Consider the following 26823-nt stretch of genomic DNA (forward strand, 5'->3'; position numbering starts at 1 on the left):
GCAAATACCGTCCAAGGGGACATTTGCAATGAAAGCCAGAGTGGCTCCAGTACCTCTTCTGGAGTGGGCCCTTGGCGTAAAAGGCAGTGTTTTATTTGATAGGGAATAGCACAGTTGGATACATCTGACTATCCACCTAGAGATGGCATTTTTAGAGATGCGATCTCCTTCTCTGCCTGGCGATATGGAGACAAACAGTTGATCTGTCTTTCTTAGCGGGTCTGGTCTTGTCTACGTAGTAGAGGACCACCCTCCTCACATCTAGTGTGAGGAGTTTTACCCCAGCATAGCTTTTGGGTTCCCGGCAGAAAGCCGGTAGCTCAAAAGACTGGTTTTCATGGAATTTGGAGATGGATTTAGGTGAGAACCTAGGGTGAGTGCATGAAACCAGTTTGTTCTTATGTATAGTAAAGAAAAGATCCTGCACTGACAGGGCTTGGATTTCACTGACCCTTCCCATGGAAGTGATGGCTACTAAGAAGGCAGTTTTATAAATCAGGTGTTTGAGACTAGACTTGTGCATAGGCTCCAAGGGTGGTCCCATGAGCTTAGCGAGCACCACATTAAGGTCCCAACCTGGCGGTGGGTTAGAAATTGGAGGGTGGAGTCTCTTTACCCCTTCCATAAATGCTTTGACAACTGGTACCTTCCACCAAGCAAACTTCCCTGACCAGTTCATCCATAGGGCGTTCCCCTTGGAGCCTGGCTGTGGGAACCTGGACGCAAAGTCTGGGCATTGATGATTTTCGCTTGTGGCGAATAGGTCTGCAGTTGGAAAAAAAGGGACGTCGACAGGGCGTGCCAGTAATACTATCCCTAGTCCCATAGAGAAGAGGTGTTCTACGACTTCTTCGTGTAGACTCCACTCGTGTTCTTCTAGTCTCCCAACAATTGTTCAGCGAAGTCTCTGTCCTCCTGTAGCTCCTCTATGCCAATGCGGAAAGGTTCTGCAGCTTTGGTTAAGGCTTCGTTGAGGAGGGGTAGATTCCCCGGTAGACAATCTACCACTGGAGGGTCCCGATTAATAGGAGAATCTATGGAATACATGTTGGCCTCCTGGTCTGGGTCCTCATCGTCCCCATAATACATTTTGTCTGTGTCCTCATCAATAAGTTGAAGGTCAGATGTTTCCACAAATGAAAGATACTCCTGGTCTTCTGGATCTATTTCAGGGTCATATAGATATATAATTCTGCCCTGTGTGGGGACATCAGAATGAGCCCTCTTGGTAGGGGGTTGAGAGAGAGGGTTGAGAGCCAGAAGGGGCTGAGGTGGAAGGGGTGGGGGCATCGGGGGTCGGAAATCTTTGAAGGTAATAGATTTTGTCGATATCTTGCGAAGATCATTCCTTTGAACTTGGGATTGAAGTGTCAGGAATACACAGGTCCTCATTAGTAGGAGGTATAAGCTTTGGCCTAGAGTCTTTAGTTTTCTCTATGAGCTTGGATAAAATACCCTTTTGTGAAGTCCTGTCACCAGTAGGGCTCTTGTCCCTATGAGGGGTCTTGGAGGATTTCTTATGTTGTTTTTCCCCACCTTGGGGCCCGACGTTTTACTAGATGAACATTGAACTTCGAGTGTGGGGGCCGAGGTTTCGCCCACGGACGAATGACCTTCGGAAAGTGTGTTAGTTTTTCGTGCGACACTCTAGCCGTCTTTTGACGTCTTAGCCCAGTCGTGTGGCTATCTTGAACGAGATTGCCCAGAGGACTGGACTCGGTGGACCATTCACGGGGCGTCTAACGTCGTCGAGTATTCGACTAATCCATCGAATGTCGACTGGGGCTTGTGCGTTTTGCGGTGTGTGCTTTTGAAGCGCTCCCGCCGCCAGGTGTAGTCCCCACAACATGGCTGCCGGCCTGTCCTACGGGTCGGGGGCCTGCGCTTGGGTAGCTGAAGCTATTCCGGTGCCCTCACCATCCAAAAGTGCGGCGTCGCTGCCATCGCTGAAGGCTCCTACATTCATGGCCTCGAGTTGCCCGTCGTAGTGGGCCCAGCGCTTAGTGGAACTGTCCTTCTACGTCTTAGGCTTGAAGAGCCTGCACGCTCGACAAGACGTTTCGATGTGGTCTCTCGGGAGACACAGGTTGCAAACTAAAAGTTTGTCCACCCAGGGGAATTTACGGTTGCAATTAGGGCAAAACTTAAATGGAGTGTTTTCCATAATTCTGGGTTAAGGAGATGGCAGCTGGGCGAACAAAGTGTAGGAAGGGGAGAATATGCATTTTAAAATGGCCACTCCCCTCTCTCCCTACTGTCTTGGCAGTGGCCCGTGGCGGCCTTCCAAGGCCGTACAGTCCGTTGCGATGGTCTCCGACGGCAGTATTCTTTTTCTTTCTTCAGCCTGGTGTTATGGCAGTTGAAGAAAGGATAGAAAGAAAATCGTAATTTTACAAAGTCAATGGCTCATCGCTGAAAGGAACTCCGCTATAAACGTCTGTCTAGTATGGCGGGAAAAAACATCTGAGGGACATCGACGTGTGAGCGATCATGGGTACAGTGGACGTCACACTAGGGATATTACTGGCACGCCCTGTCGACATCACTTTTTGAGTTTCAAAAACAAATTAATACTCTACAGCTTCCACTAGATGTCGGCCTATGCACAGCATGTGATCTAAGCAGATTCCACAAGCCTCAAATATAAATATATAGTTGTCATGTGATGAAATATGGCCCCTGCACTCGGTAAATTATTTTTCTATGCTTAATTACCGAAGGGGATGGGAATGAGAAAGAAGGGAGAGAGAACTACGGTATATCAGAGAGGAAAGGATAGGGCATGACGGTACTTCATGTTGGCATCTTGTAGAAAGCAGTGACCAAGAACTCTATTTTTGTTAATAACCGGTCAACTTAATCTGTGTAAACATGCATAAAATGCAGATGGCCAAAAGCTGGTACGTCTCTTTCCATGATCTGAACAGAGTTTGTGGGAGCTCCTACCAGAATGCATATATATATGAAAACAGTGCCACAACATTTTGACTTCCCAGTAAGTAGCACATTTGTGTATAATCCCTTGTGTTGTCCTCTTAATGCTCAGAGAGAAAGAGCATGTAAACGCACATGTACCCAGAAGCTCCCTACAAAAAAAAAAATTAAAAAAAAAAAAAAAAACACCATATGCAGGCCCTTTTAACTCAAGCCCAAAACCAGTAAACCCGGTTTTGTTAAATGTGGCATGTTTACTGTCCAAAGGCATGTTTTGTGCCACTCAAAGCACAGAAGACTCTGCTCCCCTAAACTCCTGTACAGATCACAGCTCAGCCCTGCAAGATATTCACACACCTGGCTAATGATATCCCGGTTGGTGATGCGCACAATCAGTCTGTATTTTGGGGTGTTGTATTTGTTCTTGTCTTGGATGACCAGGCGTTTCCGTGCATAGTAATCCGTCTTACCCTCTGGAGGAAAAGAAAAAGGGTTTAGAATTGGGTCTTGGTTTCAGATGGTGGGAGAAGGTGGGCACTGCTTCCATTTGGTGGGCAACATCATGTGCCAAGAGTCTACTCCACCAAAGATTGAAGAGCACGCTTGAAATGCACACCACTCCAACCAAGAGCACAACAGAAGAGTAAATAAACAAGACTGAAAAGACATCCAAGCACAATTCAATATCCTAGTGCAATAACATGAACACCACTCCCAAATGTCCCCTGGGATAGTCAGAACATATGTTAGACGCACCTCTGCAAACCCGCTCTACCGGACTTTCAGTGCACAATTAACTGTGAAGGTGCAGAACAGGGTAAAGTAATAACTTCTTCCTACCCCCTCGAAGTCTTACACCAGAGAGCAGTACGGTACTCACCCCTGCGGCGACGAAACTTGACCTGGTACCTCTTGAAGTAAGCTTTGCTCTTGACGACTTTAACAAACCCCTGTAGATACAACAGAACCTGGAGTCAGCACAACCTGTTTTAAGTACTGGCACACGCATATATCCTATACAATTATTTACGGATATCTGTGCATTAGTGACTGGCAAGCCGGAAATAAGAAGCAAGATAGGCCTAAGACATGGAGTAACATATCGCAGCCATTTTAACCACCAATCCAAGTTCTTAGGCTGTCTGAATGAGTATATATGCGTCGTGATTCAAACACTTTAAAGTTAGGAGTGTTGGGAAGAAAACACCACCAAACTTGCTGTGCTTCATGTAGTTATTTTAGCATACAACTGTTTTGATCACCAACATACTTAATCAAATCTAAAGATTGTGGTCATTTATTCTTATGTTCCCAAACTGCTCTAGGATATATCCTTCCCCTTTCTGATATAAGTATTTCGAAAGAGTACAATAGGTGTGTACCAGGCTTTACATTATGATAACGTATAAGGTTTTGATGGTGTGCTTTGTATATTAAGACAAGGACGTCAAATATGATAATTGGCAACATTGTACAATTTTAAAGACATGCCTCTACAATGTTGGTGCAATTAAATAATTTTATTTGTAAATAGCTACTTTCCCCAAAAAATAAAGGCCTCCTTCAAGATCAGCGTTTTTTCTGTGGTCTGCAATCAGCAAAGGCTAGATCTAGAAACCGCAACTTCCACCCGCAGAGACAGACGGAGAGCATAAGCAAGCATTAGATCGGTGAACAATAAGCAGGGTAGAGTTAGTAATCTCATAATCAAGGTTTGACAGATTTTAACAGAGGATGGCACATCCAATTCAGTCGCCCCAGACAGTTGACTTCCTGGAGCAGTGAACAGGTGTTGTGGGTAGGGTTAAATGAGCTGTGGCGTTACAGGATCAGAATAATTTGCAGCATCCACAGCGTTCTCTCACCATTTGGCTCCTACCCACCCCACTGTTGCCCAGAGCATCCTTTAATCCCCAGCTTTGAGACTGCAGACTCTCCCAGCCTGTCCGACACATGTTGCCCCTCTTCAGTAACAGCTGGGTCGGTTTCCCTTACCTGACCACCCAACACCCCTCTCTCCAGGTACTTCAAGGTCCATCATCCACAATATAAACCATAGTCCTCATTTACTATCCTGTTGAATCCCGTAATTCCAGTTCTATATGGTGATCTACTAGTTACTGCCAATGAACTGTGCTAACTAATCATAAACACCCACCCATCTTTATGATCAACTTGTCTGCCATCACAAAGTGCGCTCGTGCCCTCTGCGGACGCCCGCCTTCCTCTCTAGCCTCATCCACCGCTTTCAAAAAGTCTCTCTCATGCCCCCCTCGCCACACCACCAATATCAATATTCATTTCTACCACTCATAAATAAACATTCAGGTCAGTGACAACACACCTGTGTAGACTTTATGCACTAAGAACAACAAAAAACAATCCACCCCACCTCCCACTGTTCTCCGCCCAACCTCATCCTGGAGTGGGCAATCACTCTGTACCAAAATCGCCTTTAACGCGATTCTGATTACCCACATCCTCTACCTCTACAGCCGGTCTGTCAGTGGATTATCCCATCATGATGCGGCCACACCTCCAACCTTCTCGCCGAATGAGTTATGGCAGGGGTATATTCTTGTTCAACAAGGCCTCCTCATCCATCCCCATACACCTCTCTCCATCCTTGGAGCTCTAGCCTACTCATATCACCATTATACTCCCTTATCGCCCGAAGTCAAATCTCACTTCCCTACTTTTCTGATATAAACATCCTACTAGTCACCTATCCTCTGGCACTGCCTCCTGGCCACCCCTGCACTGGGGCGTTATCTGTACCCTCACAGGTCCTCCCCACTCCTCTCCTGCACTTATCAGATGTTACCCAATCTGACTTGACCTGCACTGCACCCTTCACTGGCTGCCCTCATCACTGCTCTTATCACCTTATTTATTCACCTATTTATCCACTAACTTATTTTTATCCTATGCCTTGCACTTCTTTGCCCGCCTACCTTTTCTGTTGCACTTTCCCCCTTTCCCATGCACTTGCACATTCTCAATGTCACTGGGCCTAGTAAGATAGTTTGTTTTTGTTTTCTCCCCTGCTCCCCCTCCCTTTGCCTGGTCACGCTCTGAAACATCTGTGTATGGGCACGATATAAATAAAATATATCATATACTAGACAACATGTCCATGGGCGTATGTCCCAATATGTAGCTTCAACCTTTCTAACTCACACCCAATCACTACTACCACCATCTTGATGGTATATCACTGAATAATCATCGCAAGGCCTATGAAAGTCCCACAACCTAGGCCTAACCACAGAACACTTGGAAGGGAGGTGTGCTGGCTTGAGAAGCCAAAACACCGGTCTCTGGGCACATTGGTTATATTATCACAAGTAAACATAGAGCTAATTATTTAGGACATGGTTTAAAATTTCAGGGAGCAATTTAGCTCCCGATTTTACCCTTGGAGAGCCTGCATAGCTTAAAACCAACAATTACCAGGAGCTACTTTTAGCTCCCCAGACCAACTGTTGCCTCACCAACATGAATGTGGAATAATTACTCACCGTAATCATATTTCTGGTGCTTGTATCTGCTTAGATTCACATGCTATGCATATGCCGACATCTAGTGGAAGCTGCAGAGTATCACAGCTGTTTTTCCTAACTCGAAAATGGGTGTCAAAATAGGGCGTGCCAGTAATACTATCTCTATTGCAAAATCCCCTGTACCCAAGATCTCTCACGCGTGAATGCAAATAGAAAAGAAATGGGACACATCTAGGACCGATTTAAATATAATGGATCATACATAATGGGCCACAAGTTAAAGTGTACATCTGATGTGGAAGTTAGATTTGCAGTGCACTAGGTACTCGCTCCTGGCACTCCGGTGATGGCTCCTGCCTACCGGGTGATGCCAGATAACAAGGAGCTGATTTGAGCTCCTGCTCATCCAATCTGATTTTTGAACTCTGTATGAGCCGGTAACTCTGTTGCAGGGACTGGTTACTTACACGTAGCCAGGTCCCAGGCCACAGACTTCTCATTTGCACGGCAGAGTGCAAAAGGTGAGGGTGTGTACACACGACAGGCAGCGTTTGCAATGCTCCATAGGGATCCCCAGCATTTGCCTTATACAGGGCTTTTACTTCTTTCATTAATGTTACAGAGGGCCGAAAATGAGCCCCATTTGTCAATGTGGGCCGTAGTCTCCGTTTGTAAATCTAACCCCACAAACAGGCCTCCACACAATGGAAAGCATGAAGGAATCAGAAATTATGGAATCCCAATCATGCACGAGCCATGTTCTGTAAGAAAGTCAGTGATAAAAAGATGCATTGATTAATGTGAATGACAACGCTGAAAATGGTGCATCAGATGACAACACAGGAATGGTGGAGCCAATCATCATAATGTACCTGGAGAACATAGCGTGTGAGGCAACAGCAATGGTACAGGTTGGAAATGGTGCATCACGTGACTGTTATTGAAATCACATAAATGGTGAATAAGGTGACAGCAATGGACTTACAGGTAGTTGGCGTTTCAAAATACAGCAATAGACCAGCACAGAAACTGGGCTAAAGAAATCCCCAGGACTCAACTGCTGTGTATTCTTCTTTGTGGGTTTCCTAACCTGGTTCAACTGGCAAGATCTGAAGGATTATTTGCGCCAAGCAGGAGAAGTGACTTATGCTGATGCGCATAAATCTAAAGAGAATGAGGGTGTGATTGAGTTCAAGTCCTACTCTAATATGAGGCGCGCATTGGATAAACTGGATGGTACTGAAGTAAACGGCCGAAAGATACGATTGGTGGAAGATAAAGCCGCAATAGACGTCAGCGCTCATACTCCAGAAGCCGCAGCCGTCCAGGTAACTATTCATTAAGTTAAATCGATTGGGTTATCCTTGTATTGGACAGTATGCTACATGTGCTTGCAACGACCCGACTGCTAATGCCTGCACCACGGTGACGCTTTTTGTGCAGTGTCATGAAGGAGCCACCTTGGAAAGCTAACATCTGGGTTTCACTTGGCAGTTGCATTCTGCATCATCCACCACCACTGATCTTAGTCTGTCGAGGTTCCATGCGCTTCCTGTGATTTAATTTTTTGTTTTGGTGTGATCATTATGTTATTTTGCATTTATATAGCACCTTATATACCATTGGTATGTAACTTTTATATCATTCCGCCTCCACTGTACCAGACGATTGCCAGTCAATGAAAGGGACCCCTGAACTTGTATTTTTAGTACTTATTGAGAAACTTGGCATTTCAAATAAAATACTTTCAAGGTAGGCAAAGGTGCCTTATTTGTTCTATGTGGCAAAACCCTCTTGCCCCCATATCACATTGCCGCACCCAAACCCCCCCTTTCGTTTTCATGGCAAACATTTGGTACAAAATGGCTTGGCGAATACTGGATACAACCATAACATGGCATTGTATGAGCAGTCCCAGCGGCGATGGGCAGACATATCTTTTATATAGTGGTCCTGAGTGCACAATCCAGCTGAGGGGGGCCAACATTTAGGTTGCATGCGGGGGCAGTGTTTTGGGGGCTCTTTTTGTCACTAGTTGGAGTTTAAGCTGGGAGTTGTGCTGAACAGGTGATGGCTGGGAGCAGGGTGTGCTTTCCTTTGGAATACAGAACTAAGTGGTAGAAGAGATGTGGTGTTGGGATTGGATTTTTAGACCAGTAGTTGGAATCTAAAATTGCTTATTTTGCTCAAAGAGTGGTGAGCATAGGTGGAGCCGGATCTATGATGGTTGAAAAGGGTGCTTTTTGCAAAGTCGAAGAATTGAGGGGTGCGTATGCGTAGAGGAATAGACAGTCCAATCTGCTGCACTGCGCACGAGAAGTGTTTTGTGGGTGGAATTCTGTAAAGTTTGGGTTGGTTCTGGCAACAGTGAGTGGCCAAGACGAATTGGCGGCCGTTTAAGGGGCTGGTGTTGGAATTGAGGCAAATATGATGTGCGTCTTTGGGGAGTGTAGGGTGATGCAGTGTAGTGCCATCTGTAGTGAACTGAAACCACCCTAACCTCAATCTGTGATGACCTCAAAATGACGGCAAACTCAGCGGGATGTGCCGCACTAATCCTTCTTGACTCATCCACTGCCTTCGACACCATCAACCACTCAATCCTCCTAGACCGCCTCCACTCCCTAGGAATTCATTGAACCGCTCTTAAATGGATAGCTTCATTCCTCAAAGATGGGTATCAAATAACTATACTCTCCACCTATACCTCCCAAGCCCGACCAGTAGACACGGGAGTCCCACAAGGAGCATGCCTATCCGCCCCCCTGTTCAATCTCTACTTGATCACCCTCCCACCAATAATTCGTTCACACAACATCCTGTGTTACAACTACGCCGACGACACTCAACTAATTCTAAAACTCCTGAACTCAAAACCCAACTCCCGGCCTGACCTGGCCTCCTTGACATAGAACTCTGGATGACCCAAAGCCACCTCTTGTTAAACCCATCCAAAACGAAAATCAAGTTATGTGGCAACTCAGAACTTCTTCCGCACCCACTACCATGGCCATCCGCCATGGGCAACTCACCCCCTCCCCTCCAACTCAGTGAAAAATCTTGGATGCACCCTTGACTCTGACCTAACACTCTCGCGCAAAGTCAACAATGTCTCAAAGTCCTGCCACTACCAAATTAAAACCCTTAGGCGCATTTGTCCATATCTCTTCTTTCCCAACAAACTCTTCGCTGTCCAATCAATCGTTATATCAAGACTGGACTACGCAAACCCCTTATACCTCGGAGTCCACGTTTACCAACTGAATAAACTCCAAAGAGCACAAAACGCGGCAGCCAAATTGCTACTTGCGCTCGGCACGAGAGACCACATCTCGCCAGCCCTTAAGACGCTGCACTGGCTTCCAGTAGCCCGAAGAGTGACTTTCAAAACCTTATGCATCTCCCATCGAACACTGCATAAAACCGGACGTCAATATCTTCAAGACAAGCTAAAACCCTATCACCCCCCACGCACCCTAAGATCAAGGCTCAGCCGGCCTCCTAGTCATACCAAAGAAACTCAGTCAGGTTAGGCGGATCATCATTCTCAGCCTTGTCCCCCCCATGCTATGGAACTCACTCCCACCCGACATCCGCCTAACTGAGGATTTAACGTCTTTCCGCAAACTGCTGAAAACCTGGCTCTTCCCCCAAAATCAACCCGTACCAAACTAACCCAAACAGACTAACAGCATCTCAATAACACCGATCCAACAAACTACCTGATGCGAGAAATTGATAGCTAATAACCCATATAAATTAGGACAAACGGAATCAAACTAATAAAGTAGATCAAAGCAATGAAATGTTTAATAAGAGTAAATCATACGGATACGGTAAAGAGATTTAAACTCCTGAAATGGATATAATGCATGAGGAGTGAACGAAGCGAATGGCGTGGAGGAAATAGAATGGATGAAGCAGGTAGAAAGTATGAATGCGCTTAGTGGACAAATGCATGAGTGGATGAACAGATGACTATATAGTTCAAATGAGTGGAAATCGAAGGTGTGTGTAGAGCAGCGGCTGGGGTGTAGAGCGGATGAGCATAAACCGGTTTTGTGTGTAGAACAGATGAGTATAGGCATTAGTGTGGATAGCGGCGGATGAGTACGGGAGTGTGTAGATCGCTGGAGCAAATTAATGTACAGACCGGGCAAATGTACAGACCGGGCAAATGTACAAAACAGAAGAGTATAGAGATGAATTTATGGATCAGGATATTGCCGTTGAATGCGTGAAAAGCACAAGTGCATAGAGCGAATGGGTGCAGGGAGCGGATACGCGCGGGGAGCAGGCGATTGCGTAGAGCAGATGAAGGTGTAGTGCATGCAAGGGGATAAAGCGGACAAACGCCTAGAGGGGATGAGTTACACAGACCGGGTGAGTGCGTAGAACTGATAAGCATGTAGAACGGATGAATGGGGAATGCATGCAGAGTGCGGGGAACGGATGAACGAGCAGAGCGGGATGGATGAGCGGAGCGGAAGAATGTGTAGAGTGGAAGACCACATAAAACAGACTAGTGGGTAGGGCCAGCAAATATATAGAACAGACGAGTGCATATGAGCGAATGAGTGCTTATGAAAAAAGGGGTACGTAGAGGGGTTGAGTGTGTAAAACAGGTGAATGCATGGTATGTGTGAGGGTTTAAAGAACGAGTGCCTGGAGCGAGCGGAGGAACGAGCACAGATTGCATCCAGTACCGACGAGTGCGTAGAATGGACGAGTACGTAGAGCTACTGAATGCTTAGACTATGGGGCAAACAGGAGTGCATGCGTGGGGCAGACAAGAGCGCGCGGGACGGAATGGAATGCATGAGTGCGTGGAGCGGACCTGAGTGTGTGGAGCAGACTGGGGTGCACAGAGAGGATAGGAGTGCCCGGAACGGACTGGAGCGCATATAATTGCGTGACGTATATAGTATGGCATGGAATGCAGAGAACATTTGAAAGAGCATATAACCCATCATATCATACCGCCATGCTTACTCTCTCCTTTACATCACCACTAAACTAGAACAGAGATACTATTCGGTACAACTGTTCTCATACCAACATCCGCCACTCACTCCACATCATTCTAAGTAAACACTGCTGGTTACACCCCCCCCCCCCGCCAGGCGTTCTCAGGCCTAACGCAGCCACACTCGGTCCGGATAAATCCTGCCAGAACTAACACATACTCCCGATCTCTCAACCACCACACGCACCTCCCTACTCTCTCTACTGATCTGAACTTGGTTCCCAAGGACTTTCAACCTACCAGCGCTTTCAGACCATATCAATGGTATATAAGGCGTTATATAAATGCAAAATAACATAACTGCTTCCACAAACCCCCAGTGCCCTCTTGATCTTGGTTTATCTCCCTGCTAGGGTTTGCACTCATTGTGTATGTACCAAGTTCTTATCCTACTCCCTTTCCTTTACACGTAACCAATCTAAACCTAATAACTAAATTATGACAGCAATGCACCAACCAAAGAACTTGGTCAATCATAACAGCAATAGACCAGCATAGACCAGCAATAAGATTTTGTCCACCGCCAGAAATAGGACACAGTGGACAATGAGCATCAGTTATAAATACTGGACCAAAACAGAAAAAGGTGCAGCAGCTAACAGCAATCGATAAGCACCACAAAGGTGCATGAACCAGAGCAAAAAGGGGACGTCAAGTGATAGCAATAGCAAATGGCAACCAACAGTAAGTAGAAATGTTTCATCGGGTGACAAAGGTGTGCCAGGGAGAAATTGGGCATGACAGCAGCAATGCAACGGGTTGGAAACAGCAACTCCCGACGGCAACAGGACGAAAAAGGCAACTCATGACATCAGCAACAGGACAAGTCAGAAAAGGCAATGGGATGTGTCAAAAAAAGGCAAATCCCAGCGACGGCAACAATGTGTTGAATAAAGTCACAAACCGGCAGGCTTCGAGCCAGCCCACCCACTCAGGCACACCGTGCAGGTACAGTGCCTGTCTCGAGCCTGTCTACGCTGTCGTGCTGAGGGCCACAACCCCTGGATTTCCCATACCTTATCTTCAACCAACAGAGGAAACGTGACGCTCATCCCCCTACCACTACCCATCCCCTGCTGCCAGTGATCTGAACCTTCCCTAGACCACCACTGAACATGCGCTTTGGACTAACTCTGACACTCTTGTATTCAGCTTTGCACTGCCACAGCAAAATTGAAATGGCCTATTCTTGCACTGCCACAGCAAAATCGAAATGGCCTATTCTTGCACTGCCACAGCAAAGTCGAAATAGCCTATTCTTGCACTGCCACAGCCAAGTCGAAATAGCCTATTCTTGCACTGCCACAGCAAAGTTGAAATATCCTATTCTTGCACTGCCACAGCAAAGTTGAAATATCCTATTCTTGCACTGCCACAGCAAAGTTGAAATATCCTATTCTTGCACTGCCACAGCAAAGTTGAAATAGCCTATTCTTGCACAGCCAAGTTGAAACAGCCTATTCTTGCATTGTGATAATTTAGTTGAAATAGCCTATTCTTGCACTGCCACAGCCAAGTTGAAATAGCCTGTTCTTGCATTGTGATAACTTAGTTGAACGAACCCACTTTCACATTGTGCTAGCCAAATAGATTCAACCTATGTGGCTTATTGTGCCTAGTTGCCAGCACCTAGCCCACAGTGTCCTAACCCTCCTTAGTTTAATAGCCCAGACTACCTTGTACTCACAATTATGTTCCCCTGGCTCATTTTCATCATGTTCCCTTTTTGTGTCCTGAACAACAACACACCATGCAGCGGAAACAGCTTCATATCATTTAGCAATGGACTAGCCAAACTCGGCTGCCCAAGACACCACCCCATCCCCTGTCCCACACCTTTCTTGCCTATCCTACCACCTTTCCCCCATACTGTCTACAGGCATCACACTGCTAAAATTAGCGCCACATCAGTTAACATTCCAGCTAACAACCCACTTAACATTCCAACACCACCGAAGATAACAACTCTGATACCATCACTAACCAGCCCAAACGACCAGGACTCATGCCCACAGTCAACCCTGACCTTCTCACCCGCAACAACAGACTTGGCTCTAGGCTACACACCACACCTACCAAGTCGCCTATAATACCTATGTTTAAGGATATTAATAAGAATAGAACCAACACTACTAACACTGCATATCTAAAAGGAGCCCTACTCAATGTCAGATCCCTTGTTGCTCATCCCACTGAAATTGCCGATATCCTCAGCAGATCTTGACTTCCTTGCTACCACTAAAACCTAGTTACATGAAGCAGCAGGGCCCTACCTAACCCTTGCTGTTCCCAATAATTATTCTATCCTTAGAGCAGATAGACCCAACGCTCGAGGAGGAGGCGTAGCATTCATCTTCAAATCCTCACTCGACCTCAGATCCATCACCTCCCTCCCATTAGAACCGTGCGAGCATCTCACCATCAAAATACAAACAACTCCCAAGAGTACAATTACCCTGCAACTAATATACAGACCCCCCCCAGGTCCCACAGGCACCTTCGAGGAAGACATCACCTCTCTTATAGCCGATAATTGCAAACCTCATTCACAAAATATCATTCTAGGAGACTTCAATTTAGGGTACAACGACCATAACGACATTCATGCCTCCTCCCTCGCTAATGCCCTATCGGAGCATGACTATACTCAAGTCATCATACTACCTACCCATCAGAAAAGTAGAACCATTGATTGGGTCGTAGCCCATAACTGTAACATCATATGCAAAACACCCCAACCTCTTGTATGGACAGACCATCTCCTCATACCATTCAACATCAGCATCAATAACCCTAATCCCAATCAGTGCCCTCAGGGGCCACCATGCTTAACTAGAAATAAGCGCAACATTACGGCAGATACCCTCATACCACTGGTTCTCCCTGTCCTCAACTCGCTTCCAGTCACTGCTGACCTCAACCTCCTAGTCAGTACCTACAATGACGCCATGACTAACGCCATTTACGCCGTGGCCCCATTAAAGCTAAGTAAGGGGGGGTGCTGTCGCGCACGTTCGGAGAAGGCTGCCTGATCAGAACGCTCCGGCCCGAGAATCATCTGTTGACTAAATTGATCCTGTTTCGGAGCCCACAACGGGGAGCTGAGCACCCCAGAACGTGTGTCAAGGGTAGCAGCATCTGCACTGAAAATCCTGGAACGAGTGGGGCTTTGGTTGCGGAGATGCACAGCTCGGCGGTTCGAGCGGGGTGGAGCTGTGGTGCGCGCCGACCCCAGGAACCAGAAGAATACTGCTGAGAGCCGCTGACACTCTAGCCAAAGGGCCATAGAGAGCGAAGCCTGTGAAAAACGACCAGAGCTGCGGCGGAGCAACCCAACTTGAGCGGCCAGCTCCCCTCTCCCTCTCATACTTACACCAGACCCAGCCACGGAGAAACGGTCTGACGTCGCGACCACCCGATGAGCGGCGGCTCCCACACCACGCTGCTGGAAACCTGCGGCTAGAGGAGAGTCAGACCCTGCCCTCACGACACACACCTCAGGCAAGGCGGACACCCAGCACAGCCCCCTAAGGCCCCCGCTTGACCACTGGAGCTGTACGGCGAGCCGAGTGACGGCTGGGCGGCCCGACTCCCTGCGGGAGTGCGACAAGGTAGCAGGGGGTGCAGAGATCCCTACAAACTTTACGCAGAGGGCTGGCCTGTGAGGCGGACACATTGAGGGGACAAGGTGAGGCGGATATATCCCTGACTAACTTCTCCAGCGACCCCGGTGTATGGGTCATTGAGCCTTGGCTTGCGATTTGGCTGCGTTTGAAGCTACACGTGTGGACCTCGAAGTACCGGGGGCTGCCTGTACACCCGAATCCACAGGTCAGTGAACTGACGACTACAGGGGCATGGGGGACATGAGGAAGCAAGACAAGATGGCTGATGGAGCAGGAGCTAAGAAGAAAGGGCCAATGGATTCATATACTAGCAGCCAGGCGGGGGGCAGCGAGATGGAACCAACGCCAACAACTAATCCTGTGACGAGTGTGGAGAACGGAGACAGGGTTGAATACCTGACCAATATAGTCCAAAGTGGCTTTTTATCCCTGAATGTGAAACTGGACGAAATAACGACCATAGGGACTCTGAAAACCAGAGTTGATAAAGACCTGAGACTAACAGAGGCAGAGAATAGACTTGGAACAACGGAAGACACAGTCGCACGACATGACCAAGACATTGCTTAGCTCAGAGAGAACTTGAATAGGCTGCAGAACAAATGCAAGGATTTGGAATCACGCTCAAGAACAACGTACGCATAGTTGGGGTTCGGGAGTCATTCGGCAAAGACAAAACAGAAACACGAGTTGAGGCACTCCTCCAAACCCTTTTTGGAGCAAACTCCCTCTCCGATCACTTCTTAGTTGAACGTGCACACCGCACACTGGCCCCGGTGCCGAAACCTGGAGCGCCGCCCCGCACGATAATTGCAAAAATGCTCAATTATAGGGACAGAGACACGATCCTTCGACTGGCACGGGAGCATGGGACACTACACTACGAGGAAAACCGTACACACATATACCCGGATTTTGCCGCTGGAGTCCAGGCGAGTCGTAGTTCATATGCGCCCGTTAAAAAACTTCTAAGAGCAAGACAAGTCCCATATGCACTAATATTCCCAGCCAAGTTACGAATCCAATACGGAGGAAGGGCACACTTCTTTGAGACGCCTGCCGCAGCCCAGGCCTATGTGGAGGCCACCATTCCGCTGCCTCCTAAAGGTCGCGGACTGGACCAGAACGGGAGACACCCACCTGCAGATGCAGACTGAACCCAGCTACGTAACCCAACACATGCAAGTATCCTTCTGGTTTTGGAACTGCTTGGCCCCCATGAGGGCCCCAAATACTGAGAAGCGGGCCGTGAGCTGGTCGGGTAGCCTCGTGATGCAACGTCCATCGTTGGGGCAGAGGATGTGGGTGGAGGGTGGGGATGTTTTGTACAATTGCAACCACCCAGACGAGTTTAAATCTCGGGGAATAGCAAGTATGTTTGAAAGTCGTGTGTTAACTGAAACATGGTCTTGCCGACGCCACTCAGATGTTAATAAATTGCATAATCAGGGTTGCTACAGTAAGCTACAATACGTTCGCATTGGAAAATGGGTGATGGGTTAAAAATAAGACTAATGTCATGGAATGTCCGAGGCCTAAACAATCCAATGAAAGCCAGGAAGGTAGGCAACTATGTCACCAGGCATGGGCCACACATACTGATGGTGCAAGAAACGCACGCACAGAAATTGGTTAATGATAACTTATTGGCTAAATGGGGTAAACTGCAATACTATACCAATTACTCCTCACAGTCCAGAGGTGTGTGCCCCCTCATACACCACTCGCTGGGCTTTCTTGCAAAGGGCCACTTAGCGGACCCAATGGGAAGATATGTACTGGTCTGGGGGGGAAATCGCGGGGAAACAAATAACATTGGTGAATACCTATGGCCCCAACTTAGATTACCCTGATTTTTACCTCCAAATCCTCGAGATCCTTGCTAATCATGATGCGACCACTGTTATATGGGGGGAGACTTCAATGTTGCGATAGACCAAGCCCTGGATAGATCTTCCAAAGGGAACAGGCCACCTCCCAGAGTAGCATTGACCTTGAAACAGATCCTCTTGCAATTGTCCCTGATTGATGCCTAGAGGGTACTCCATCCAACCAGCAAACGGCATACCTTCTACTCCTCTGAGCATGACAGTGAGTCACGTATAGATTATTGGTTTGTGTCCTCAGACATGGCACCAGCGCTGCAAAATTGTGATATCTTGCCCCGTACGCTATCGGACCACTCCCCGGTTATACTGGAGATTATACTGAAAGAGGCCCCTAGACCGGCGCGAAGATGGAGGATGCCTAGAGGTATACTTAGGGACCCAAATGTTGTCAAAACCCTACATGAGGAAATCGCGAACTTCTTTACAGACAATGTTGGGTCGGTAGCCCAGATATCAACAGTATGGGAAGCCTTTAAAGTCTGGGCGAGAGGGGCCTGGATATCTAAAACCACTGGTCTATTGAAGGGCATACGCACGGAACTGGAGAGGGAATTGAACAAACTGGGAGAAACTTATAGCCACACACATAGTGGAGACACACTGGCCAAAATACATAAACTCCTTAGAGATTGACAAGTTACAATGCGGGAAATACAATACATGGCAGCCCCGACCCGGGCGCGCAGATATGGTGAGGGTAATAAAGCAGGGAAAATGTTGGCCAACTTGGTCAAACAAGAGAAACAAGCAATCCCGATTGCCGCGATCCAAACCGCGCACAATGAAATAATCACGAGTGAACAAGGAATTAATGACGAATTTGTTAAATATTACAAAAATCTCTATACAAACAGAGATAGGAAATCCCCTTCTGAGATTAGGCACTACCTTGCGCCGCTAGACCTCCCCAAGCTCCCAGAGGAGAGCAAATTGATACTAGAGCAGCCCGTTACAGCAGAAGAGCTTACCGAGGCAATCAAGGAGCTCACATCTGGCAAAGCGGCGGGCTCAGATGGACTGAGCTCTGAATTTTATAAAGAGTTTCGGGAGGAGCTGGTCCCGGTGATGTTGGAACTATGGGAGGAGGCACTGGGTAAGCTAATACTGCCCCCCCCACAATGCGAGAGGTTATAATTACGGTATTGCCTAAACCGAGACACCCGTCACAAGATATGGCATCGTATAGACCCTTATCCCTGATAAATGTGGACGCAAAGATATTTGCGAAGGTGCTGGCGAACCGCATGCTACCCTTTACACCCACGCTGGTACATGCAGACCAAAGTGGGTTTATTCCCCGAAGGGCCACTGCCTTAAGCCTGCATAGGTTATTCGGCATAATGGCACAAATTAACCCAAACAAGCAAGCTGTGGCAGTGTCTCTTGACGCCGAGAAAACGTTTGACTCAGTCTCCTGGGAATACCTCTTCTTGGTGCTTGAGGCATTCGGAGTGGGCCCCCACTTTATCAAGTATGTCTAACTGCTATTTACTGCCCCTGGGGCGAAATTATGCCCAAATAGAACCATATCTGAGCTGTTCAAACTGGGCAGAGGAACCAGACAGGGGTGTCCCTTCTCTCCCATTCTTTTCGCTTTAACAATAGAACCCATGGCAGCTGCAGTTCGGTTGAGGCATAACAGGGGCACAACACTGAAAGGAGCCACCCAAATAATAACATTGTACTCGGATGACACGCTTCTTTATGTCCGTGAACCGAAAAAAAACATTGACCCCATCATGGCAGATATTAACGAATTTGCACAGTATTCCGGCTACACAATAAACAACTCCAAGTCAGAAATATTTCCGTTCACCCCTTCCACGGAAAGCCCCGCTCTGACATGCGGCCTCAAGTGGGCGGACCGAAACATTAGATACTTGGGGGTGTTGTTTTCAGGTAAAAAGCAAACCCTTTATACGGTTAATCATGATCTGGCACTGCAAACAATCAATACCAAACTACAGGTCTGGAGACACCTTCCAATTTCATTGCACGGCAGAATCTCAATGCTTAAAATGATAGTGCTCCCGAAACTGCTATACCTATTTGTAAACATCCCCATATGGCCGGGAAAGGAATTCTTCTCCAGGCTTTGGTCCATGGCAGTGTTGTTTCTCTGTAACGGTGGGGTGGCCAGGATCAGCTGGGAAAAGATGACAGAACCATATGAAACAGGGGGGATAGCGGCGCCAGATTTTGAGCTCTACTGTATAGTGGCGCAGGCTCAGTTCGCAAGGCACTGGTATGATGTAGATAATTCACCACACACCTGGATAGAGGAGTACACCACTGCACCCACAGATGTCAAATCAGTCATTTATGATACAAGACACCGAGATGCATGTGAATTTGACCCTGTGAGCTGCACCGTCAGGACCTGGGGGGGGGGGGGACAATATTTAAAAGACTGAAAATAGAAGTGCCATATAACCCAGAGACTCCCCTTTGGAACTATCCAAACATCCCCCCTACATTTGACACCAGTATACAGGAGGCCTGGGACCCCGACAGAGAGATGAAAGTGGGAGATATGTATTTAGAGGGGAGGTTCGCAACCCTTGATGTATTCACAAGAAGAAGAGGCCCGCTCCGCATATTACAGTACTATAGAATGAGATCTGCATATCAAGCATGCTGGCCGTCATTCCCTGCCAAACCCACTTCTCACCCTTGCACACAACTGGTTACAACACAGGACGGGCTGGGTATCTCCAAATTGTATAAGGTAATACAGATCCACACTCCCACGGCCAACCGGATGAAAGAAGAGAAATGGGAAACAGATATGGAAATGCAAATACCAGACGACAAATGGGGCAGATATTGTGCACGCACGAAAAAGGTATCCCTCAACGCGGGTCTACGCCAGATACAATTCAAGATTCTCAACAGGTTACACTACACGCCTGCTAAGGTTGCTAAATTCACACCAGACGATTCAGGCAATTGTCCCAAATGTGGGATTCCGCAAGCGGGATCATGGAAGGTGGCCGCCAAGTTGACTGATGTGTCACAGATTCCTCCGCATTTGTCTCCCCAAAAATATCTGTTCGGGGACATCGGTAAATGCTCAGAGAAAGTCAGAAGACTGTTTAATGCATCTTGCATTATTGCTAAGAAATGTATATTGCAAGTATGGAAAAGCTTGAAGCCCCCTACCATGAACACTTTCTTCTGAGAACTAACCTACATCAATGAGTGTGAGGAATAATATGTGCTCACCCAACCCACCACAAGCCGACCGAAGGACATCTGATGCCCCTTTAGGACATATCTATGTGACATGCTTACAGACAGCGAAACAGATATGTGAACGATGAACTGCTTACCATGTGATGATGCTATTGCTGTAAATTGACCACGGAATGTATTGACTGAGTGATGTTGTAACTGATGAGACCTTAATAAAAAGATGTTTAAAAAACAAAAAAGCTACGTAAGGGTAAACCTAGAGCGCACCTGAACTCTTGGTACGCTCCTGAACTCAAAACTCTAAGAAAAGAGAAAGCCAAAATGGAAGCCATATGGAAAACAGCCCCATCAGTTGAAAATAAAACCAATCTCTTGACCATCTCAGCCCATTACAAAAAAGAAATAATCTGCACTAAGAAGGAAGCCTACAATATGAGAATAGACAAGGCAGGATCCTCTGCTAAAGAGCTCTTTTCCATTTTGAAGGAATTAGAAAATCCCAACCCACCGACAGACACCTGTTTGAAAGACAAACATTGGTGCACCAGCATCCAAAAGGCCCTTGCCAACAAAATCACTTGCCTGCAAACCAAAATTGAGGCCAAACGACTACAACTCTCCAGCAGTAACTCCTCCACCCCCCAGCATATCCACCCCTACCCATATCACTTCTGGCTTCACATTCAAAAAGGTCACTATACTGGAAGTCCAAAAAATCATAGCATCCCTCAAACCCTCCAATTGCAAAGGGGACAGCTGCCCTGCACAGATCATTAAAGATGCAGCAAGAGACCTATCCTCCTTCATCTCCAAGCGTATAAACCTATCCTTCTCCACTAACTCTATACCTAACAATTTGAAACAGTCAGGGGTTCCCCCTCTTAAAAAAAACAATTCTTAGACCCTGCCATTCCTACTAACTATAGGCCTATCACTACGGTCCCCTTCTTGCTAAAGATCCTCGATGGAGTCGCCTACTTGCAAATTCAGGATTACTTAGAATCCAATCAATTGTTAGGGCTGTGTCAGTCTAGCTTTCGACCACAACATGGAACAGAAACTGCCCTTGTTGACCTCAAAAGTCAGATCGATGACATCAAAGATAAAGGCAAAGTGGCCATCCTGCTCCTTCTACACCTCTCAGCAGCCTTCGACCTAGTCGACCGTAAAATACTCTGTAATCACCTCTAATCCGCTGCCCACTTTTCAGCTGTCATGTGGCTACAATCTTTCTTAGCCAACAGAACCATGAGGGTCTTTTCACCTGCGGCTGCAGCAGACCCCATTCCCATTACCTGTGGTGTCCCACAAGGATCTTGTGTCTCCCCCATCCTAAACAACATCTTTATAAAACCTCTCTTTGACAAACTGGACCATCTGGGTGTCACCTACACCAATTACGCGGATGACACCCAGATACTGACCATCTCTGGCAACTACAATGTCGACGTCACCAGGGTTAACGAAAAATTCTCCATCATTCAGGCATGGATGGCCATACACGGCCTCTGTCTGAATGATGAGAAGACGGAGTTCCCCCTAGTCGGATCTCCCAACAACCTACAGAAACTCAGCCCCGACTACACCAACATTATCATCGATGGAAACACTATCCCTATAGTTAAACATGTGAAAACCCTAGGATTCTATCTTGACGCTAATACCAACCTAGCTAAACAAGTCAACATGACCGCCTCTACGACCGCCTACACTGGAAAACTAATTAGAGCCTGCAGACCGTTCCTATCTACTAACAGCTGCCTCACACTGGCTAGGGCTCTCATACAATCCAAGCTTGACTATTGCAACAGCCTTTACCTAGGCGCCAACCAAGGTATAGGCAATAAACTTCAGGTTCTCCAAAATAACGTGCTGCGAGTAGCACTAAACAGTCCTAGGAGAGAGCACACCCCCCCCCCCCCCAACAGAATCTTCTGCAAATGGCTCTCCATTCAACAAAAAATTGATTTAAAAATTCGGTGCCTCGCTTTCTAAGACCTCAACCACCCAGCCCCCCCCCCCCCCTTATCTCACTAATAAACGTACTTTTAAGCCAAATACCAGAATCACAAGATCCTCCAACACCCTCTGCCTCACGGTGCCCAGATTCGCCTTTTAAAGAGAGGGTGGCTCAAGCTTCATGGTCCTCGCCCCTCAACTCTGGAATACCCTTCCGTTGAATATCAAATCTTCCAAATCTTTTCAACAGTTCAGGAAGCTAGTCATTGGCTGGCTACTGGATAAAACCAACCCCAAGTGGGACTAAGACCAGGACTACTGTATATACTGTACTTACCATTCTAATGCTTGTTACGATCTTACTACGTCTCACTGTATATGTGGTTTATTAACGCTAAAATGTAGAACTGTAAATTCTATATATATTGTATACGTGTAGCCTGTCCTTAAGCAACCATTTACTCCCGGGTCTGGAGCTCTGTATAAATAAATAAACAAACTTCCGACTGCAGCAACAGGACGGTTTGGCAGAGGCAACTCCTACGGCAGCAACACGACAGGTTGGAAATGGCAAATCCAAGAGCAGCAAGACAACAGGTTGTAAAATGGGGAATCCACAGGAGCATTTGGATGGGTTGAAAATGAAGCTCTGACAGCAACGGGAACGGTTAGAAATGGCAAATCTGATGGCAACAACAGGACAGGTCGGAAATGGTAAATCTGATGGTAGCACCGGAACCAGGTAGAAATGGGAGAACCTGATCATCAACACAGAAATTGTACTGCAAAAGACAAGGCAAGGCTGATTCCTGTCGGGGCCACAGCACCCACAGTGTCTGTTTCCAGCAACTTCCAGGAAGGAACCATCATCCCCACACCATCAGGGTGCCAGCACCCTAAGTGCATGCCCTGTGGAGACCAACATGTTGAACACCAAAAAATCTTCTAAATTCGAACTTACACGCTGCCTTAAAAAAAAAAATAAACACTGCCCACATGTGCTCATTTTGAGATGAAACCCTGCCCAGCACAAAATCGAAGCTCCCACCTGTGCTGCTTCCATTGAAAATCAAGGTGAATATACTTTTTCCAAGATGGCCACCGCCATGTGCTCTGGAGAGCCTTCCCTGCATGCCTATACACTGCTTCTGCCTCAGCCCCACTGTGACTGGCCCAGTAACAACGCATCTGCTGCCAGCAACAAGAGCAAGCAGGCCCAGCTCATTAAGACCTACAAGCAAGGCCTGTCGGGGCCTGGATACAAACCCTTCAGTAATTCATGGATGAGATTGCTTCCCCGTCCTCTATGCGGCTGCATGGATGACCCTGACCTGATATGTCACTCTGATGTGCCCCATTGTCCAATCCTGCACCCAAACCTATACAGCCTCTGCTTGGAAAGGCATCTATTCTGCACCCTGCTACTGCACCCGATCTCCCCTAACAGCCCTGCATTCCCTTGATTTGTGTGCCAACGAACAACGCACCTTCGCAACATAAGGGTTTCTGCTATAAGCTTATGTCTGCACTGTTGCCCACACCAGTCCGGAGGTTTCCTCAGCCAACACTTCAAAAAGTGCCTACATGCCGGCATTCATGGCGCTAACCCACATCTCAGAGGCATCCTGACCTTCTCGTCTTTCGGCTCTGTCTCCAATCTCCTGCGTGTCATTAACATGCACATTGACTCACTCACGAACAACCCGCCCATTATGTGCATGCACACTACTTACTGCCTTGCCTATGCGCTGCTCCCAATGATATGCCCATGTTACCTGCGCCCCATTGCCACATGTTGATGGGACCCCCCTCCTGATATGTATGCCTACCTTCAAATCTTGCACACCTATACCCTGTGCCTGACTGTTCCACTCCTGTTGTTCATCACTTGCAACCTCTGCCGGCCCGCACCACTCCTGTTGCTAGTAAAGCAAGAGTTCTAGGACTGGGGGCCGCGGCATACCAAGTCATACTTGTTCCCTCTACCTACCTGGAATAACTACGCTACCAGAACTGGCCAGCAAACAGATCTGCCCAAAAGCACACCTGCCTGGCACCCCCACTCATCTCTAGTAAGCCTGGCTTTGGCCCAAGCTCCCCCGTGCCAAACTCAAAACGCACAGAGAACATGCCCTCTACCCTTGGCCAGCGCCCTACCCTTTGGCTCGCACCTCCAACGGCCCAAATGTCCACCTTACCAGCCCTCCAGGCTCCTCGGCTGTCAGCCGTCCGGTATCACATCCATCCTGAAACTATCCACTCCCTACCTCCACCACTCCCCAGAGTACTCGCCCCCAACGTCAAAGCCACCACACTTCTGACCTCTAGAACAGTCACCAACCAAGAAACTTTTTTTCATTGAATATTTTCTAACGAAAAAACGTTCACCGAATATATTTTTGGGTTGGGTAAAGGGTTCATTTTTTTGCAAATTGTTTGGGGTGGGTTTTTAAGGGTGCTAAATGGGGGGTGCATTCGACAAAAAAAATGCCATTGCAAAATATTAGATGAAAAATGTTTAAGTGAAAAATATTTTGCTGAAGACATGCAACCACTGAGAACTTGCTCCCTAGCCTGTACAGGGCTGGCTAGACTACGTCTACAATCCCGGAACCAAACCCCCGAGAAACTCTCTTCCTCCCGAGCAGCTGCTCCCATTTCACCCGCCACTACCATTCAGCATCCCACACAGACCAGCCAGCCCTCACCCTTAAACGCTTCTCATCCCGATCAACTCACCTCACACTCATCGACGCTTGCTCGCTGTGTTGCTCATGCCCCGGACATACACAATCTCATACTGGAACACAACCTCTACCTTGCCATTACTGAAACATGGTTACATGACAGGAGCGTGCTGTCCTTCACCATACAGATGGTTACTTTATTCTTCGAGCACAGACTACCCAACAAAGGAGATGCAGTTGCTATTATTACCCCTGTCCCCATCAGGACCTCACCCCTGCCCCCTTCACAAGGATATGAAATCCTCCACGCCAAAAGTTAACTTAGCCCCCAAATCACCATGAACATCATCCTGCTCTATCATCAACCTTTACACACCTGAAACTGACACCCCATTGCACCAATACTCAAACCCAATACTAAGATCTTACTCCTATGAGACTTCAACTTAGGGTTTAATGACCCCTCTGACCAAAAGGCCACGGCACCATTCAGTCACACTCCCCACGCTTTGTAAATTGATGATCATCAACTGGATCTTGAACTGGAACCTGCCCATCATGATCTCAGGAATTGACTCTGCTCCCTGGATGGACCATTCTGATCCTCATTACCACACCCACCAACCCAAACACAGCTACCACCCTCCTATCACTCACACCTGCAAACTTACCAAAGAAATAATGGAACCCACCATCAGTGCTTCCCTAGCTCTGATACCTGAAAGCACGGAACCAGCCACTATCCTCGCTGCTTACAACTCCTCCCTCCTCACCGCCCTAGACCTGCATGCCCACTTCAAAACTACAACAAAAAAAGACATCCAACAACCACAACTGGTTAACAGACGGAATAATCAGCCTCCATAAACTAAACGTGCCCAAACACTTAACAGAGAAAAAAAAACATCCACTCCCCATAAGGAGGCCTTTCTTACAAGCACCAAATCATATAAAACTGCCATTGTTACCACCAAAGCCAGCATCGATGAGGCCAGGTCCAACACTCACAACCTTTTTAACTCTCCCAAGAGCTGGATTCCCCAGTGCCACCCACAGAAAGGTTTCCTAACAACAAAGCCTGGTGCTCTCTGGTCCAGCCCGCACTCGTGAACAAAACCCATAGAGAGAAAACGATCCTCAAAAATCCTTGCTTATTTGCAATGCTGTGCCTGCCACAGGCCCACTGGCTCACCGTCCCTGCCTCCTTTCCACTTCTGCCCTGTATCTCCAACTTGTTATCGCTACCATTAATCGACTAAAAACCTCCATATATTCAAACCTCCAATTGCCCATCATATCATCAAAATGTGTGCATAAGCCTTCGCTCCGATCGATGTAAAATGTACCAACACCTCTTTCAACTCTAATAGTGCCAAAATCCATTCAGAAAGCGTGGAACAACACCCTCCCCAAAAAACTATTGCTCAGCCCCACCCTGCCACACAAACTACCGGCCCATCACGACGGTACCCTACCTACTTAAAATACTGGACTGCTCAGCCTACACACAACTCCACCCTACCTTGAAGCCCATACCCTTCTGGGCACACGCTAATCTGGCTTTAGACCAACATATAGCACAGCGTCTGCGCTCCATGACTAAGATTCAGCTTGGTGCCATTCGGGCGCAGGTGACTGTGCCCTCCTCCTCATACTAGACCCCCCGCCAGCCTTTGACCTGGTTGACCACGATATCCTATGCCACTAGCTCTCCTCCACCCTCAACTTACCAATGAAACAACCAACTGGATAACTCTTCTGAGTGAACGATCCTCCAGGATCTTTGCCTGATCAGAAGCGGCTGACTATCCATGTTCGTTACGGGAGTCCCTCAAAGATCAGTGCCATCTCCCACCCTGTTTAATATGTATACTAAGCCACTCTTTGACCACTTTGACAGCCTTGAAATCCCCTACACCAACAACACGCAAATTCTTCTGCAACTCACTGGTAATCACTGCCTCGACTCAGCTAACATCAACTGAACTTTCAGCACAATTCAGG

General features: G+C 47.4%; 1 protein-coding gene across 1 annotated transcript in view; it reads right to left on the bottom strand.

Annotated features, from left to right (window-relative positions):
- Positions 1-26823, bottom strand: part of LOC138522014 (large ribosomal subunit protein uL18B-like) — a 41256-nt gene that overhangs the window by 10572 nt on the left and 3861 nt on the right. Inside the window, exons 2-3 of the mRNA XM_069635215.1 lie at positions 3815-3884; positions 3292-3407 (exon numbers count right to left, since the gene is read on the bottom strand). Of these exons, the coding sequence (XP_069491316.1) occupies positions 3292-3407; positions 3815-3884 (186 nt within the window). The remainder of the gene's footprint in view (positions 1-3291; positions 3408-3814; positions 3885-26823) is intronic.

This window comes from Ambystoma mexicanum, chromosome 13, assembly GCF_040938575.1.
Source record: "Ambystoma mexicanum isolate Mex_15411 chromosome 13, UKY_AmexF1_1, whole genome shotgun sequence".
Lineage (NCBI taxonomy): Eukaryota > Metazoa > Chordata > Amphibia > Caudata > Ambystomatidae > Ambystoma > Ambystoma mexicanum.